This window comes from Cryptotermes secundus, unplaced genomic scaffold, assembly GCF_002891405.2.
Source record: "Cryptotermes secundus unplaced genomic scaffold, Csec_1.0 scaffold782, whole genome shotgun sequence".
Classification (NCBI taxonomy): domain Eukaryota; kingdom Metazoa; phylum Arthropoda; class Insecta; order Blattodea; family Kalotermitidae; genus Cryptotermes; species Cryptotermes secundus.
The window spans coordinates 209,296-226,630 of NW_019739973.1; the positions used below are offsets into that span (position 1 = coordinate 209,296).

The following is a 17,335-nucleotide window of genomic DNA, read 5'->3' on the forward strand; positions in this document are numbered from 1 at the left end:
GATGTTTCTGTTTCTAGAAATAATCATTCAAATGGGACATGACAATAGAGGCAGACTAAAGGACTACTGGTCGACTCTAGAACAATTTGCCACGCCTTTCTACTCTTAGACAATGAAACGCGACCGTTTTCTACACATTCTTCGTTTTCTTCATTTTGCAGACAACAGTACAGAAATTGACAGGAATGCCGACAGTTATGACCGACTATAGAAAATTCGGACCATCTTCGACACTCTCAAAGACGCATTTGAAAAATATTATAACCCTTCCGAACATTTGGCTATTGACGAAATAACTGTAAAATACAAAGGGAGGGTGGTTTTTAGGCAGTACATTCCTAAGAAACACAAACGTTTCGGAATCAAAATCTTCAAAATTTGTGACGCCGCTGGGTATACTTATGACATGAAAGTTTACCTAGGAAAAGACAGGACACGTGCCAGCCAAGACGTGACAGCGACACATGCTACAGTTAGGGACCTATGCAGACGTATTGAGGGCGTAGGTCACAAACTGTACATGGACAATTTCTTTTCTTCACCCGACTTGTTTGACGAACTGATGACAAAGAACATAACGTGCTGTGGGACAGTCAGACCTAATCGGAAGGGCTTGCCTGACGATTTTCGACGAAGACAATTTCGACTGAAGAAAGGGGACATTCGTGTTAGGGTGAGACAGAACTTGACAGCACTAGTTTGGAAGGACAAACGTGACGTTTACATGCTGACAAATATGCACTCTCCTCCAGCAGAAGGCAGTTTCTGTGATGAGCATGGAAATGCCATCAAGCCAGCAATTGTTGCTAACTACAACAAGCACATGGGTTATGTCGACAAAGCAGACAGAATGGCAAACAGTTATAGCATCTGTCGTCGAACCTGGAAATGGACAAATAAATTATTTTTCCATCTCCTGGATCTGACGATTCTGAACAGTTATATCCTGTTGTCATCCTGTGGCGCGAAATTGTCACACAGAGAATTTCGTCTCGCCCTTGTGCGGAACATGCTGGAGCGTGCTGGAAGGGGCCCCCCTCGCCCTCAATGGCCCAGGGGTCATTTCGAATAGAGGCCAAACAACAGCACTGGCCAACTTCCTCTACTTTGAAATTGAGGTGTCGAGTGTGCTCTTCGCGTGGGAAACGAAGAACCATCCGGATAAAGTGCGTGAAGTGTGATGTGGGACTCTGCATTTCCGGATGTTTCCAAGATTTCCACACAAAGCCAACATTCCGTTAGACGACGCCGGTGGGAAGAGAGACAACTTATAAAGCTGGTGACCAAAAATCATGTAAGTAGAAAAATAATTTATAATGTAAAATTAGATTTTACAAAGCTGGCCGCACGCGTGGACTGCGCGACAACATATGGCGTCATTCGTCCCCTTGACTTTATTTTCATGACGCCATATGGTGTCGCTCGGCTCTTAAAGGTTAAAGTGAAACAATATAGTTGTTTTTTGTCTTCCAAGTTAACAGTTTATGAAGTTCGACAGATGTTATTAATTCAGTGTTTTGCCATTTCTAACATAATTTCTTGTGTAATCTCTTTTTACATATTGAAAAGTTGTTTGATACTTGTCAAAAATGGCATTCTCTTGCTTTTTAAAACTGTAAGATATGTAACTTTAGGTAATTATATTGAAATTATTCCTAAATAATAAATAGAATTAAATATCCTTGTATCAAAATCTAATGTATATTTCTATTTTGAAGTGCGGCCCTGGACTATTATTTATAGGGCTGAGGTGGCCCTCTGTACAAGTTGAGTTTGACATGCCTGGTGTACATTCAGTGTCAGTGGGTCATCTCGAATTAGTAAGTGCACAGTTGTGACCACTTACAGTATGTACGAGTAATGTACTAGGTGGTTCAAATATGACCGGGATTTAAAAAAAAACATAATTGCCAGACACATACTTCCACATGTCAGTCTTCAACGTACTCCCCTCCAGAGTCAACACATTTTTTCCAACTTTCTGGAAGCATCCTGATGCCCCCCCAAAAAAAAGACTTGTGGTTGGCAGTGTATCTGCTCCCAAACAGTCTGGATGACGGCGTTGTCCACAAACCACATGCTTTGCAAGTCTGATTTGAGTCTTCCGAACACTTGGGGCCAAATCGGGACTGTAGGGCGGATGTGTCAGAAGGTTCCATTTCAATTTCCGAAGGGTTTCCATTGTTGTTTTGGCCGTATGGGGGCATGCATTGTCTTGAAAGAAGGCTACCAGCTTTCCACCTGTCTTCCGCTTGGATTGGATCTTACTCCAAGTTCCTTGATAGTGATGCGCCTATTCTCACTGTAATAAGCGCGTCTGCACAATCAATGTTCGGCTCGGTGGTGGATCTTCTCGGCCAACGATCATGCGGTTTATTCTCCACACGCTCTCTGCCCTCTCTGAAGCACTTACACCACTCAAACACACGGGTCCATGAGAGACACTCTTCCCCATACTGTTGTTGGAGTCTGTGGTGAATTTCAGTCGACTGGACGTTTTCTCCGAGGAATTTGATTACAATGCGTTGTTCCACATTCTGCAGTAGCTTCTGTTCTCTCATCACTCTAGCAACTTCCAGACAGAACTGAACAGGTTCTAACCCTAACAGAAGGGAGGGTGGAGGTTGTGGCTTCACTCTCGCAAGGTTGCACAGCTGCTGCAAAGTACGGCTTGTTTACAAAAATTCAGTCCCAGTCATATTTGAACCACCTTGTATTCAGATTTACAGTCTATATGTGTATGTTTCCATCAGCTGTTGGTCTATGCCGATGATGTGAATCTACTCGGTGATAATATAGATATCATAAAGAAAAACACACAGACTTTAACTGACGAACGTAAGGAGGTTGGTCTAGAATTAAACACAGAGAAAACTAAGTGTAATGTTGCTGTTTCATCACCAAAATTCAGGGCAAAATCATGACATAATGATAGGAAACAGATGTTTTGCAAATGTGGCACAGTTCAGATATCTGGGAACCATGATTACAAATCAAAACCTGACACACACACACACACACACACACACCAGGAACTAGACGTATGAAATTAGGGCTTACGGCTCAGAGTGATTTCCAAACCCAGATATGATTGCCCTGTTTTCATTGAGGAGGAGTCACATTTGTTGTAGGACCTAGATAATCAGAACCCGGAAGTTATGGTGAGGTGCTTCCATGTGCACAGAAATTAAAACATGGCTGCTGTATGAACATTAACCTGTCCATTGTGTATCTGATATGGGGGTATGCTGTTGTCCTAAGCGATTGACTGTCAGATGAATGCCATTTTGATATTACAGCAGGCACACTTCAACCCAGCAGACCATTTTGGTGACCCCGGAAATGTTGGTCACTTCCTGTCTGAGAGTAGGGGAGCTATGCAGAGCTCACATCTGTGTCTGGTTGACTGAGGGCCCATTCTGGGGATCACTAGCTGACACTAACTGTCTGCATAGACCCTCAGCCAACCAAATGCAGATGTAAGCTCCATATGGATCCCTACTGTGAGACAGAAAGAAACAAAATGTGCAACATAAGTAGAGGTAGCACAACATATACTAGGTCACTACAGTCGATTAGTGGTTAGTGCAGCGACCAGGTAATTCAGAGGTCCTAGGTTCAATCCCAACCACTGCTGCTGACTTTTTTTTTTAATAAATTGTTAAAGACTGTTCTAGTAATTTAACATTATACAAGGTAAATTGAATTAAATTTATAAAATTGGGAATATAGTATCTTTTATATTCAAGTGTACAAGATTTTATGTCATTAAATGGAAAGTGATTCCGTAATTTCATCTACAAGTTGATTGGCATTCTTCGGCATTTATTTATATGAAATGCACTGGTTACTTTGAGCTATCTTCTGGGATTCTCACATGTGTAAGTTTAGAACATGAATGTATGATGGGAATCTGCCGGAAGTAACCAAATATATGTGGATTTGCTACAGTAAATGCTGAATACAATGTGATAAATGAAATATTACTGGAGTTGTTTCATCCTGTACTTTATTTCATGTAGGATAATGGAAACTACTGCCAGGTTTTCTATTTTTGCTTTGCAGGGAGGATGACGATAGGTATCGGAGTTCTTGTACTGGAGAAAATATGTGTGAGGTGCCAGGAAATTTTCATTTTCTACAAGATAGTGCCCATGTGTAATGTCAACATTTTCCAGCATCTGTTGTAATCTCCTGTCCTCTTTCCTTCCTTGCTGCATCACATTTTCTGAAATTCCTATATTGTTTACACACTTCATGACTTTAAAATGTAAAAGTGAATCTTGTTTTATGGCCCAAATTATAAAGCTGTGTATGTAAATTCAATAATAGTGTTGTGAAATGTAAGACTGATGTATGATGCATGTTTAAGAAAAGGATGTGGCTATAAATATTGTGACATGTTGATTTTCTTGTATTTGAGCAGCAAAGAATGGAAGGGAGAGTAATATCTGGCAAGGAGCACAGGAAAATGTTGAAGACTGTATTGTGCATTATCTCATGAGAAATTAAAATTCTTTCATGACCCACACATGACCTCTCCAGTGCAAAGCTATCCATAAGCTTCCTTGTGTTCTCCCCAACCTGTGAACAAACAAAATAAAATCAATAAAGCACCACACATATTACCCCCATCTTAAGTCACCTGTACTCTCTATATAAGGACCTTGATACAGTTTTCTTTTATCCAGTACAAGTAACTCAAGATGGGGGCAATTATTTGTTTCAAAACAAAGTACTGTAAGAAAAGTTTTACAAATAAACATACTCTGTTTGAATAATACCAGTCACTAACATTTCTGGCAGTCACTATGATCCCAGTGTGAAGTGCAAATGGCAGAAAAGCACTTTTCCTAGAAGCCAAAGTTCAAGTTTCAGTTACTCATAAATTCTCTTTATCAAAAGGAAAATGTACCAACATTTAATTTTCTATGCTCTTATGTTACATATGATTCAGATGGGTGTGGGGCAGTTGGACCTGAATACATCCCATTTTAAATTTTAAAAATTATGGAATACATTTACATAGCAGAGGGACAAGCTGAAAATGGTCTTGTTACATCTTAAAAGAGGGAAAAAAAAAAGAAGGAAATGAGTGTATGGGCCAGAGTGGCTAATATGTCACTAATTTCACTGCTTTACCCAGACCACTCATACAAGTACATTGGCCTCTGAGCCAGGGCTGGAAAATTCGTAGTGCACAGTGCCCAGGCAACTATCTCCCTGCCAACACATCCAGTTTTAGAGTGGTCACTCATTAGCATACTACACCAAGATCCTTATCACTGCCCAACAAGTTTCAAACTGGCATCATCATTTACACTATAACAGTAAAGATAAAGTTGCCCCTGTGCTGAACTAATTAAACATTATGCCGTAAAGGTGTATGGGGGAGTGGATGTATAGAGCTACATTTTCTTGACCTCTGCACTAGTTGGAGGTGAGTCCAGAGTGGGTGTGGACAATGTGGAGAAGAGAAAATTCTTGACCCTACCGGGACTTGAACTCCAGCATCTCAATCATCCAGCACATAGCCAGTTGCTATACCAACTGCACTATCCTGGCTCCTACACTATAATAGTATCATTAACTTAATGGTATCACAAAATTTGCAGAGTATTTATCTGAATCTACTCAACATGAAAACATCAACAGACACTCTAAATCAGAAGCAATGCATATATAAACCTGTTTACAATTAACTGTTAAAATACAAGGAATTCCTTACCATGTTTCTGTGCAACATATTAGGCCACAATTGATGTGGGTTGTCCATGATGTGTTCACATCCTCTGTACCAACTGTGAACAAACAACATAATTTCAGACATTTTGCAACCCAAGATCCTCAAGATAGGATAGTTAGATCCTGTAGCACAAGGTTCTGGTGCAAATGGTAGTCGCTGTCCACATTTATTAGATACTGTAATTTCGACTGTAATTTTTTTTGAAATGAAAGTTCTACTTAAATACTGCATGTCCTATGAATTCTATCAAAGGTATTTTTACTCCCAAGCTATTAATATGCCTTAACAAAAAACTCACACATGATAATGCATGTATAGAAGAAATCCTGTTTATCGGGCTTTATCAAAATGTGTCTAAAGACTCAAAAGATAAGCATATAAGTTTATTTATACTGTTAAGTATCATAGCCCTTAATGCTAAACAGATGATTTCAACACTTCACTGTGGAGGCTGAGAGACATGACAAAATCCAGAATTTCTCCTCGCATGTATGCATCATGCCTACCTGACAGGAAACAGGTCTGCCCTGCGGTTGGTCTGAACTTCAGAGCAAAGACAGACAAACTAAACTGAGTCAAGTACATCACAAGCTAACAGTTACTAGGCTGATCAGGAAATTCCCACTATTTTATGGAACCCACAGGTTCATTACCATGGTCACAACAATCCTCCACTGGGCCCTATTCTGAGTCAGTAGAATCCAGTCCACACCTTCAAGATGCATTTCAATATTATCCTCCCATCTGTCCATAGGTTTTCCTATCAGTATTTTACATTTATTTTCTCTCCCATACATACTAGATGCCCCATCATCTCATCCTCCTAGTAACATCTGGCAAGGAGCACAAGTTCCTGATTCTGTAATTCTATGAAGGCTTCTGTTAAATCGCTAAATTTTTTGCCACCAACAAAGGCCAAGTACTCCAAGTGAGAAAACTCCAAATAAGTTCCCAACTTAATTCCAAGCCCTGAGAATTTTGACTGAGGGCCATTGCATTTTCATCTTGTGTTATCTGCAGTTAATTATAATGAAATAATTTTAAACTTCACTGGGAGATTCAATACATTGCTCCAGCCTCATTTCTATATGGTAACACAAAGCTGTTTCAAGAAATGATATATATAAAGGTAAAGCTATCCCTGTAACAGGCCGTGAAGGCCCAGAGTTGTGAGATGTCGAGGCTCCCACATTTTCTCTCGACAATCTGCTCACAGATGGTGGTATGATTGTCAGCCTTACACACTGGCTGCCCTTTACCCCCCAGGAAGATTCCTTGTAATGATATACAAACTCACTGATAAAACTAAGTACTGGAACACTAGTGGCAGATTAATGTAAAGGACTACAGTATATTGTGGCTTATCTGTGCACTTTTCTAACGCATGAGCATACAAGATCAGCAGGTTACTAACAAAATTTAATACAAAGACAATCCACATCCCTTTTAAGAAGAGTTCTTATGTACTAAAACCTGTGAAAGATGACTTGAAACTGAGAATCTTGGGGATCTATAACATTCCTTGCAAATGTGGAAAAGTATATACAGGACAGACATGTTGATACTTCGAAACAAGATGCGAAGAACAATATGCACAAGACCACTCCAATGGTCCCTATCCCAAGCCAGGTCAATCCAATCTCTCCATTTCCTCCTGAATCAAATTTTGATTTGCTACAGTCATTCCCAAATATTTGAACCATGTCACATTGTCAAAGCATCTGTTAGCTGTCTTTATGTCATAATTTTGCCCTGCATTCTAGTGATGAAATAGCAACATTACTTAATTTTCTCTGTGTTTACTTGTAGGCCATCCTCCTTAGTAGCATCAAGTAGTTTTTCTCTGTGGTATCTATGTTATCTCCCAGTAGATTTACATCATCATAGACCAGCAGCTGATGTGTCATATTTAATTTCAGTGCTATCTGGTTTTCCTAGGACTTACTAATGGCATATTCTGAAGCAAAGATGGAAAACAATGGCAATAAAGCATCTCCTTTTTTTAGATCATTCTGGGCAGGAAAATTATGTGTTTACCTATACAGGCAATTCTTCCATATTCCAAATAATATTAACAAGATAATGGATCTCGGACTGTAATGTTTCACCTCCTGCTTGAATCAGTTCTATCGGAATTTCATCATTACCTGGAGATTTATACCCTTCTGACTTTGCAATAGCAATTTCCACCTCAAAAGGACTACGATCAGGTACTAACAGCTCAGCTGTATGTATTTCTGTCTAACACCACTGACCCTATGTATCACTATATAAATTCAAGATTTGTACACTGCATTAGTATCCACACAGGAAATCCTTGTAATGAAGACTCCTGTGTTCTATGCTGTAACACTGTCTAGTCTGGTAGATACTGACCAATGTTCTGAATAAACCTGCTCCACTCTTCTTCACACCCTGATGAAGGAGGCAGCAGGTTCCTCTGAAATACTGGTAAATATTTACCACACGAGTCCCTTAAGAGTATTACCGAATCCCAACTCAGCATTCTGTAAATTCTCGATGTTTTCTTTAACCAGTCAATGAGTACACAAATACAAAACTTTCGATCAGCAAACAACATACCAAAAAGTGAGGACTGATGCAGGAACTCCTTGTAATGAAGACTACACTCTTCTTGGATGTGATGCAATGCAGTTGAACCTGCTGCGTCCACTTTCAGGCCCTGCACTACATGGTGCCACAATCCTGGAGGCAGTAATCCTTACAGTTGCTGCTGTGAGAACCTCACATCTACTTGTGATGTGTGCAGAGGGTCTGACTTCCAGAACATTCCTCACTCCAAGCACATTTATATCTTTACAGATGCTAGGAAGCTCCTGTCAACAAAACACGTGAACTACAAGAAGACTATCAACTATTTCACCCACAATAAATTATGCTATATGTGGTAACAGCCCCACATAGTGTAAATAGTATGTGTATCTTTATTTTAATTCCATTGATCCTTACTGGCTACCAAAGCTATCAGATATAGAACATGTTACATATGCATACATTAGTTCTAAACACAGAACTAGTCACCTTACAACTATATTAAAAAAAGAAACTAATTATACATAATTTAGTAATTTAACAAGCATATAGGACTCAACAACTTGACAGTAATACACTATTGAGATCAACGCTTAAACATATAAACAAATATCAGATTATAATAAATTAGTTTGTACAATGTACTATATATGAGGGTTGGAACTTTAATAGTGGCAACTATTTATTTACAACTGATGCAAAATAGATGCATGTTTCAAAGTTTTACTGTCCTTCAGTGTAGTCACCAGCACTGTACAACCCGTTGCCAGCGATGTGGAAGTCGTAGGATGCCTTTAGCAGTGCCTGTTGTGTTGATAGTTTGAATGGAGCGGTCTACTGATTGAAGAATCTCTGGAACAGTTCTGAAGTGAATGCCACAAAGTGGTTCCTTCATCTTAGGAATCAAGTCAAAGTCACAAGGGCTTAAGTCTGGGGAGTATGGTGGATGGTACAGCACTTCACAGGCCCATTGATCGAACAAATCAGTCACAGCTTGCCATTTCTGAATTTCCGTCAAATCATGCGGAACCTATCTTGATGCAATTTTTCTCATGCCCAGGCGTTCCTTCAAAATGTGAAGCAGTCGTATGCGCTAATCCTGTCTCTGAGTCCAGCTCATGAATCGTATGGCATCAATCACTCTCCAGTAATGTGGAAAGAGCATACATTTCTTCTTCACTGACAATAGGATGACCTGGCTGATGCATGTCTGCCACATTACCCACCTTGGCACTGTTCTGCAAGGCAATGCAGATTCCCTGCAAGCCTCTTGAAGACCTTGATGACACTGTCGTGCTGTACGGCCTCTGGCACATTTAATCTTTATCCAACTCCGCTGTTCCTGTTTCAAAAACATCGTGACAACACTACATTAGACCGCCGGCTAACAGGAGGCTCTGTTCTTCTCATCACTGCGCATGTGCATGATGCGGGAAGGGAGAGTCCATTTGCTCTGCGGTAAGGTAGGTATGTAACTAACGTGTGGTATAAGCAACATTATTTGGTTCTGTTGCACGGCGTCTCTACAGCAGTGTTGCCACTATTAAAGTTCCAACCCTGGTAAACAGCATTATAAAAGGTTTAATTTATCTTGTATTAAAAGTATTAGTTGAATGTATAAAATGAATGGAAATACAATTTTTCAAGGATGATTTAAACTATTTTGTATTATGGGATAAATTCTTTGTTGGAACAGGTATACTGTTAAACACCTTAATCCCAGTATAATGTTCCCCTCTGAAAAACTGACAAATGAGATGGTGGATGATACAAATCAGATTTGGTCTTGGTATTCATATTATGTATCTCAGAATTTACTTTAAAATGGTGTTTATTATTGATCACAAACAATGAAAGTGAATATATATATACGTATAGAGATTATAGTGGTAATATTTTTAATTCTCTAAAATATTCTCTACATGAATATCTCTCTATCTCTAATCCCCAGCATAATTCTAATAATTCTTTTTTTGTAGATTAAAAATTATATTGCTATAATAAGAAGTTCCTGAAAATATTAGACCATAAGTCATGATAGAGTGAAAATAGAAAAATATACCATCTTCAATGATTCTTGGATAAGAATGGATCAACTGTTCTAATTGCAAAACAAGCTGAAATTAGTTTGGGTACAACCGTATTGTATTGAATTGAATTGAATTGAATTTATTTACATTCTATAAATCCTTAGGTCGTCGTACTCGCGAAGCGGAAGCAATGCGTCGAGTAATTTCAAATGAAACTGGGAAGGAACGGGCCGACTTAGCCACAGCAAGGCGTGGCCGGGCACAGCTAGTTTAATATAAAAAATAGTCATGTTCCCACTCAGATTTGAAGCCCTATTTTCACTATCAACTTTTCTCAATTTACTATTTGACATGCTGTATCACTTACAATAACTTCAAACACAATTTTAATTGAAAAACAGTTCTACACTCACACTCTGTAATCACACTTCAGTTTCTAAAATCGCACTAACTGGGAGACATTTCTGCTAAAACTGGCACTTAACAAAGGCCAGGATGCCGCGAGAAACGGTAAACATCCCATCCCCGTGAGCAAGCTGGGAATGGTTACTATTTTGAAGGTGTCATAGATCCTTCACCGCTACGGTCATCCCTTCAGTGTAATCTCCCTACAGAAGTAGGGTTGGGGGACTTGGAATTTCCATGATATGAACACAGTTATTAGAAAACAGTTTGAACTGTCCAACTTGGTAAGAACGCATACACTCAATTGCAAACTGCTGTAAGCCAATGAAACGTCTTATTAAAAATTGAATTCTATGCCAATACAGCTGTGAAGTTAAGATTTTTGAAAATAAACCCGAGACTTGGCAGGGGGCCGGAGTAAATCAAGTTGCGGGCCGCCAGTTGGCCATCGCTGCTTTAGAATATGCCATTAGGAAAGTGAAGGAAAACAAGGTCGGACTTAAATTAAATGGGGCACCTCAGCTGCTGATCTATGCTGATGCTTTGAATCTATTAGTTGATAATATAGGTACCATAAAGAAAAGCACAAAAACTTGTAATTGATGCAAGTAAGGAAGTTGGTCTAGAAGTAAATAGAGATAACTAAGTATATGCTACTGTCTCTTCATCAAAACGCAGGGCAATATCATGACATGATAGTAAACAGATGTTTTGAAAATGAAGCACAGTTAACATATTTGGGAACAATGATAACAAATCAAAACCTGATTCAGGAGGAAATTAAGAGGAGACTGAACTCAGGTAATGCTTTGGTACCATTCAGTGCAGAACCTTTTGTCTTCTCGCCTGCTGTCCAAAAAATTAGAATATTCAACACTGTAATTTTGCCTGTGGTTCTGTATGGGTGTGAAACTTGGTCTCAGACTTTTATGGGAGGAACATAGACTGAGGGTGTTGAGGAGTGTTTGGACCATAGAGAGATGAAGTGACAGGTTGGAGAAAACTGCATAATGAGGAGCTTCATAACTTGTACTCTTCTCCAGGTATAATTAGAATGATCAAGTCAAGGAAGATGACGTGGGCAGTGTATAAAGCACGAATGGAGGAGAAGAGGAATGCATACAGGATATTGGTAGGAAAGCCAGATGGAAAGAGAGACCACTGAGAAGATCAAGGCGTAGATGGGTGGACAATATTAAAATGGATCTAGGAGATAGGATGGGATGGATTGATCAAGCTCAGGATAGGGACCAGTGGAGGGCTCTTTGTGAATACGGTGATGAACCTTGGGGTTCAATAAAATGCTGGGAAATTCTTGAGTAGCTGCAGATTTGGCCTCACCCAAAGAAGGGCTCAGCTCCGTAAGTAAAGTTACCTTTAGTTTAAACAAATCAATCTCTTACAATAACACGTTAACTCACACTATCTTAGTTGCATTTCCAGCATATGTATGGCAGCAAATTGGACACCAATCTCAACAGCACCACCAGTTTCCAACCACATTAATTCTGGAATATTTGAAGGTCAAACTTTCTGGTGGGAAGGAAATTTGTGGATTACCAAAGACAACACTAAATATAAACTCCTCACGGATGATGTGCATTGGGGAGAATGTGCCAGGTAGCTGGGCCTCTGTTCAATTACTACATCCTTCATCACTTATGCCTTTCCAAGGATCCGTAAACAAATGACTGTCACACCTTACAAACTCAATACATATATATAGTGGAAACCCCCTTTTACCATTCCTTGCTTTAAGGATTTACTTCATGGGAGTTTCACTGTAATAAATGTTAGTAAAGAAAACTAAAATTTTGCCTTCGTTCAGTTACCATTTTTCCAGCAAGGAAATTTGCCATTAATAGCCAAGACATCGTGCCTGTGCCGTATACCTTTGATATTCACCTGCGTTTCGTTTTTGATAAATGTTAATTTCAATTGTTCACTTTGTAATTGTAACTGATAGTAACCTAAACATATCACAGGAAACAGGAATTTGGGACTTAACCAGAGAAACTTCACACCTACAAATTTCACTGTTTATTAGAACATTTTTAATACATTAATCACAGACATCATGCAAATAAGTTGATGGGTCAAGTTCAAGAGTTATATATCGCCATCGGGTTTTACACGTACACTATTTTAATGTTAACCACAGCCTCGAGCAGTGCTTCTCTGAGCTTGTTTATAAGCTGTTCCATTTGCTCCACCCTTATCTGCAAACTTTCATTTTGTCTCTGAAGTTTTTCAGCCAATTTCTTCATGTCTCCCTCACGAGCTTTCATATTATTTCAGGATTTTCTTGATGCTTCATTATTTCTATCTCGTCGCTCTCTGTATCGGTCACATGACCTTTTCAATGGAGGAGTCCAAGACTCATCAGCTACAGAAGTTGATGGATATACCCGTTTTTCTGGATGTCCACGGGTTTCTTTCGCCAGTAACAGATCTTCCAATTGAGAGATATTCACCCTTGGGGACAATTTCTGGTATGACAGCACCTTTGTACTGGTAGCTGGTTTAGTTCTGGATATTTTAAGTTTCAACGTTCCATCTTGAGTGAGTGTACTTTCCAATGAAGTATGTGCTTCTGATTCCTTTCTGGATCGTCTTGCCTTCAGAAAGTGTTCGTCGTCCTTACCTTCGAGTCCCCGCCTCACGTTAGCTTGTGTTCCTTCTTCAAACTGCTGATTCGGTTTTCCTAGCAGCTCAAGACTTGATGACAACTGGTTACACTCCCTCTCGACTTCCATCCACTCAGGCTCTGCATCATTCCATTGCATGCCAGATGTCTCAGCAACACACTCCACACCGGTAGGCAGTGTGGTACCTGGTACCAGCTGAAATCCAATAAACAAGATACATTTACTCACATTACAGTACATCATCATAAATTTACAAACATGGTATAAACAGTTTTCCACAAAACACTGAGCAACCAACAATTTCATGCTATTACAATTTGAGCTATCTATAGCACTATCAAATTTCACAATCATCTGATTGCATGTGAAATTACATTCTTTATTTGCATTTCATTCCTTGCATGCCTATAGGTGCCATCTTTCAAAATCTTTATCATTTCCCATAATTTCAGTACTACTGACAGCACCAAAATAATAACAGTTTCCAGGAGAAAGACATGCACTTGTACTTTAAGACATAGATCCCATACACAGTAATGTTGTCCCTGTGCTTATCTAATAAAGGCGTACACTGTCCCAGCTCCCCCCCCCCCAAAAAAAGGCCTGATATAAATATCCATCTATGCTGTAAATTAAATACTCAGGACATTGGTTGGAGAACTTACGTTGTCAAAAATGTAGGAAACCAAGTCAAATGGTTCATCTTGCTTCAGTAAAGATTGCAAGATCACAGGTGTGTTGTTGATTTCGTCAATGTCCAATGGTGTTGCAAGATCAAGCTTCGGGCCCCTCTTGCAACATTCCCCTCCTTTACTGCCAGTTGTGGTCCAAGCACATGAATGTCTCCAGCGGTCACTTCATTGGTCATGTTCATAAGCTGCATAGACAGAAAAGACAGCTAATGTCTTACTGTTATACAGGTGTTGAGGTCGAGAGGGAGTGTAACCAGTTGTCATCAAGTCTTGAGCTGCTAGGAAAACCGAATCAGCAGTTTGAAGAAGGAACACAAGCTAACGTGAGGCGGGGACTCGAAGGTAAGGACGACGAACACTTTCTGAAGGCAAGACGATCCAGAAAGGAATCAGAAGCACATACTTCATTGGAAAGTACACTCACTCAAGATGGAACGTTGAAACTTAAAATATCCAGAACTAAACCAGCTACCAGTACAAAGGTGCTGTCATACCAGAAATTGTCCCCAAGGGTGAATATCTCTCAATTGGAAGATCTGTTACTGGCGAAAGAAACCCGTGGACATCCAGAAAAACGGGTATATCCATCAACTTCTGTAGCTGATGAGTCTTGGACTCCTCCATTGAAAAGGTCATGTGACCGATACAGAGAGCGACGAGATAGAAATAATGAAGCATCAAGAAAATCCTGAAATAATATGAAAGCTCGTGAGGGAGACATGAAGAAATTGGCTGAAAAACTTCAGAGACAAAATGAAAGTTTGCAGATAAGGGTGGAGCAAATGGAACAGCTTATAAACAAGCTCAGAGAAGCACTGCTCGAGGCTGTGGTTAACATTAAAATAGTGTACGTGTAAAACCCGATGGCGATATATAACTCTTGAACTTGACCCATCAACTTATTTGCATGATGTCTGTGATTAATGTATTAAAAATGTTCTAATAAACACTTCAGTGGTCATGTTCATAAGCACACTGGGCTCAGAATTCATGGTTGGCAAGCTGTTCACCAAAATCTCTGTAAGCATAGCAGTTTCTCTTTCCTTGTAGTTCACTGGTTTTGGTTGTTCTCCCATTTTTAAACATACGTCTGTTCTCAACATGCTGGCAGCTGTTCCAGTCTCTCCACTTTCCCTGAAAGTCTTGTCAGACTCCACAATTTGTGACATCAAATGCGTATGAACCTTCATAGGACTGGCTACGTGAGACTTTGCAAGATTTGCCGTATTCATTACATCATTCGTAATTCTGTCAAGTCTTCGAGTTTCATTTGCAGTTCTAATCTGATCACCAACGTTCGTATCACTATGGTAAATGCTACCAGACAGGAGATTTTTCAAGCTTAAGTTTGTCTCAGCTTGCTGTTGGTTTATATGTACTGAAAAGATTCCATTATCCACTGGCATGACATTGAAATTGGGCCCCAACAGAGACCCAAGACTCTTAATTCGGATATTAGTATTTTCACCAGTCCGTTTCATTAAATGCTATAAGCCTGGCTTTTAACGCTGACTCACAACTGCCGAAGTCCATAACCTTTACTCCGTGTTCCAGTTCATATGAATTTACTGATGTTTTCGTATTAAGTGATTCTTCTTCTGCCACAAAACCCTCATGATTCAATCCCTCCTGATTATGAGCACTCACTCTCTCTTCTTCGTGACTTACAGATAGCCTCAAAGTTTCATCAACAAAAAATTCATTTGCTGGTTTACACTGTGTATTGTCACTGTCTGACTTCTTTAGAGTTTTAACTGATTTATCCCCTTCAACTGAGGACATCTGCAGAAGGTTTAATGGTGCTGAAATTTCCCATCCTTCTCCATCAAATAGAAATAGTGATGATGTGTCCATCACACCAGGGGGTGAAGTAAAGTCAAATTCAGGCTCCACACCTGTAAAACAGTAAGACATTAGCTGCTTTTTCTGTCTATGCAGTAAAGAATGTACATATCCTTACTAACAAGGTACACAAAATCTTTAAAAAGTATGCAGTCTACACAACAATATTCTGTTTTTTTTTTAAATCAAAGCAGACACTATCGTGTCAACATTTGTTTTTATTGACACTAAATGTTAAGACCCTTATACTGGGTCATCAGGCATACAATGATAGCAGACTCGGTTGTTGAATTGCATCTAATTCTTCAATAAGGAACTTCATTATGCACTTGAGTGTTTTTAAATGCATAAATTGAGTTTTTCAGTTAAAATTTTAAATACTCAGATAATAAAATTTAAAAAATATAGAATGAAGATTAAAACTTAAAAATTAAAATTGTACTACAATGGAAAGGAAGTATTTTGTGATATATCTCTTTAGAACTTTATGACCACTATGTGTTGACGTGATTTTCTGGTGTAGAAGCGACTATAATGTGGGGCCCCACACAAATTTTTAAAGAGATTTATCACAAAATACTTCATTTCCATTTTAGTACAATTTTAATTTTATGTCTTAATCTTAGTCTCTAATTTTTTAATTATCTGAGTATTTAAAATGTTAACTGAAAGGCTCAATTTATGCATTTAAAACACTCAAGTGCACAAAACTGGACCTTATTGATGAATTAGACGCAAATTGTTATATGTAATTTAACAACCCAGTCTAGGATCACTGTACACCTGACAATGACCCAGTATAAGGGTCAAAACATGTAGCATAAATAAAAACAAAAGTTGATACAATAGTGTCTACTTTGTTTAAAAAACACAATATTGTTGTGTTGACTGGATACTTTTGTATACATTTGATGTAACTTATTTATGACACACAACAGGATGCATACCATTAACCTTTATCGGACGGGCCATTTAATTTCCGGTAGGGGCAGCTGGACGGAGTTTATTTAAATGCCCGCCCTTCTAGAGCAATGAAATTGTAAGCATGTTTCTAAAAATGGTGTGATTTCTACATTTTTTATGATAAACGAACGAAATGAACGCTCCTTTAATGTAGAAAGAATATAGAATCAGATATTCTAATTTACAGATTTTAATATCTGTAAAAAATTTTTACACTGATTCCCAAAATAAAATTTCCCGAAATTCATACATTTTCTGCACCATGCGTTCTAGCAGTGTAATACATTTTCTGCACCATGCGTTTTAGCAGTGTAAGTCCTTGTGGCGACTTCACATTCAATGGTATCTCTTGTTGTAGCTTATTTATCGTATGGGACATGTCGCTATGCACGACTGTTTGCGTCTGATATTCCTCGCTGCCTAATGTGTTAGATAAACACAGAAGTTACTTCTCGG

At 39.0% G+C, this 17,335-nt stretch overlaps 1 protein-coding gene and 1 long non-coding RNA gene across 3 annotated transcripts in view; both read right to left on the reverse strand.

Moving 5' to 3' along the window:
* Positions 1–3,987: 3,987 nt before the first annotated feature.
* LOC111872226 lies at positions 3,988–12,865 on the reverse strand. The gene is made up of 4 exons (XR_002844191.2): positions 12,156–12,865; positions 8,330–8,583; positions 5,729–5,801; positions 3,988–4,584 (listed from the first exon to the last, which is right to left on the reverse strand). It is a non-coding gene; the product is annotated as an uncharacterized LOC111872226 (long non-coding RNA).
* A 209-nt stretch (positions 12,866–13,074) lies between these two features.
* The window catches only part of LOC111872225, a 6,756-nt gene continuing 2,495 nt past the window's right edge, over positions 13,075–17,335 (reverse strand). The window contains exons 2-3 of one of the 2 annotated variants that reach the window (XR_004513884.1): positions 15,468–15,969; positions 13,075–13,405 (exon numbers count right to left, since the gene is read on the reverse strand). Coding sequence is in view for 1 of the 2 variants with exons in the window: in XM_023865893.2 (XP_023721661.1) it covers positions 15,539–15,969 (431 nt within the window). In the remaining variant the exon portion in view is untranslated. Of the gene's footprint in view, positions 13,406–15,061; positions 15,970–17,335 lie in introns of those variants that run through there. The other variant, XM_023865893.2, reaches the window with a different exon arrangement.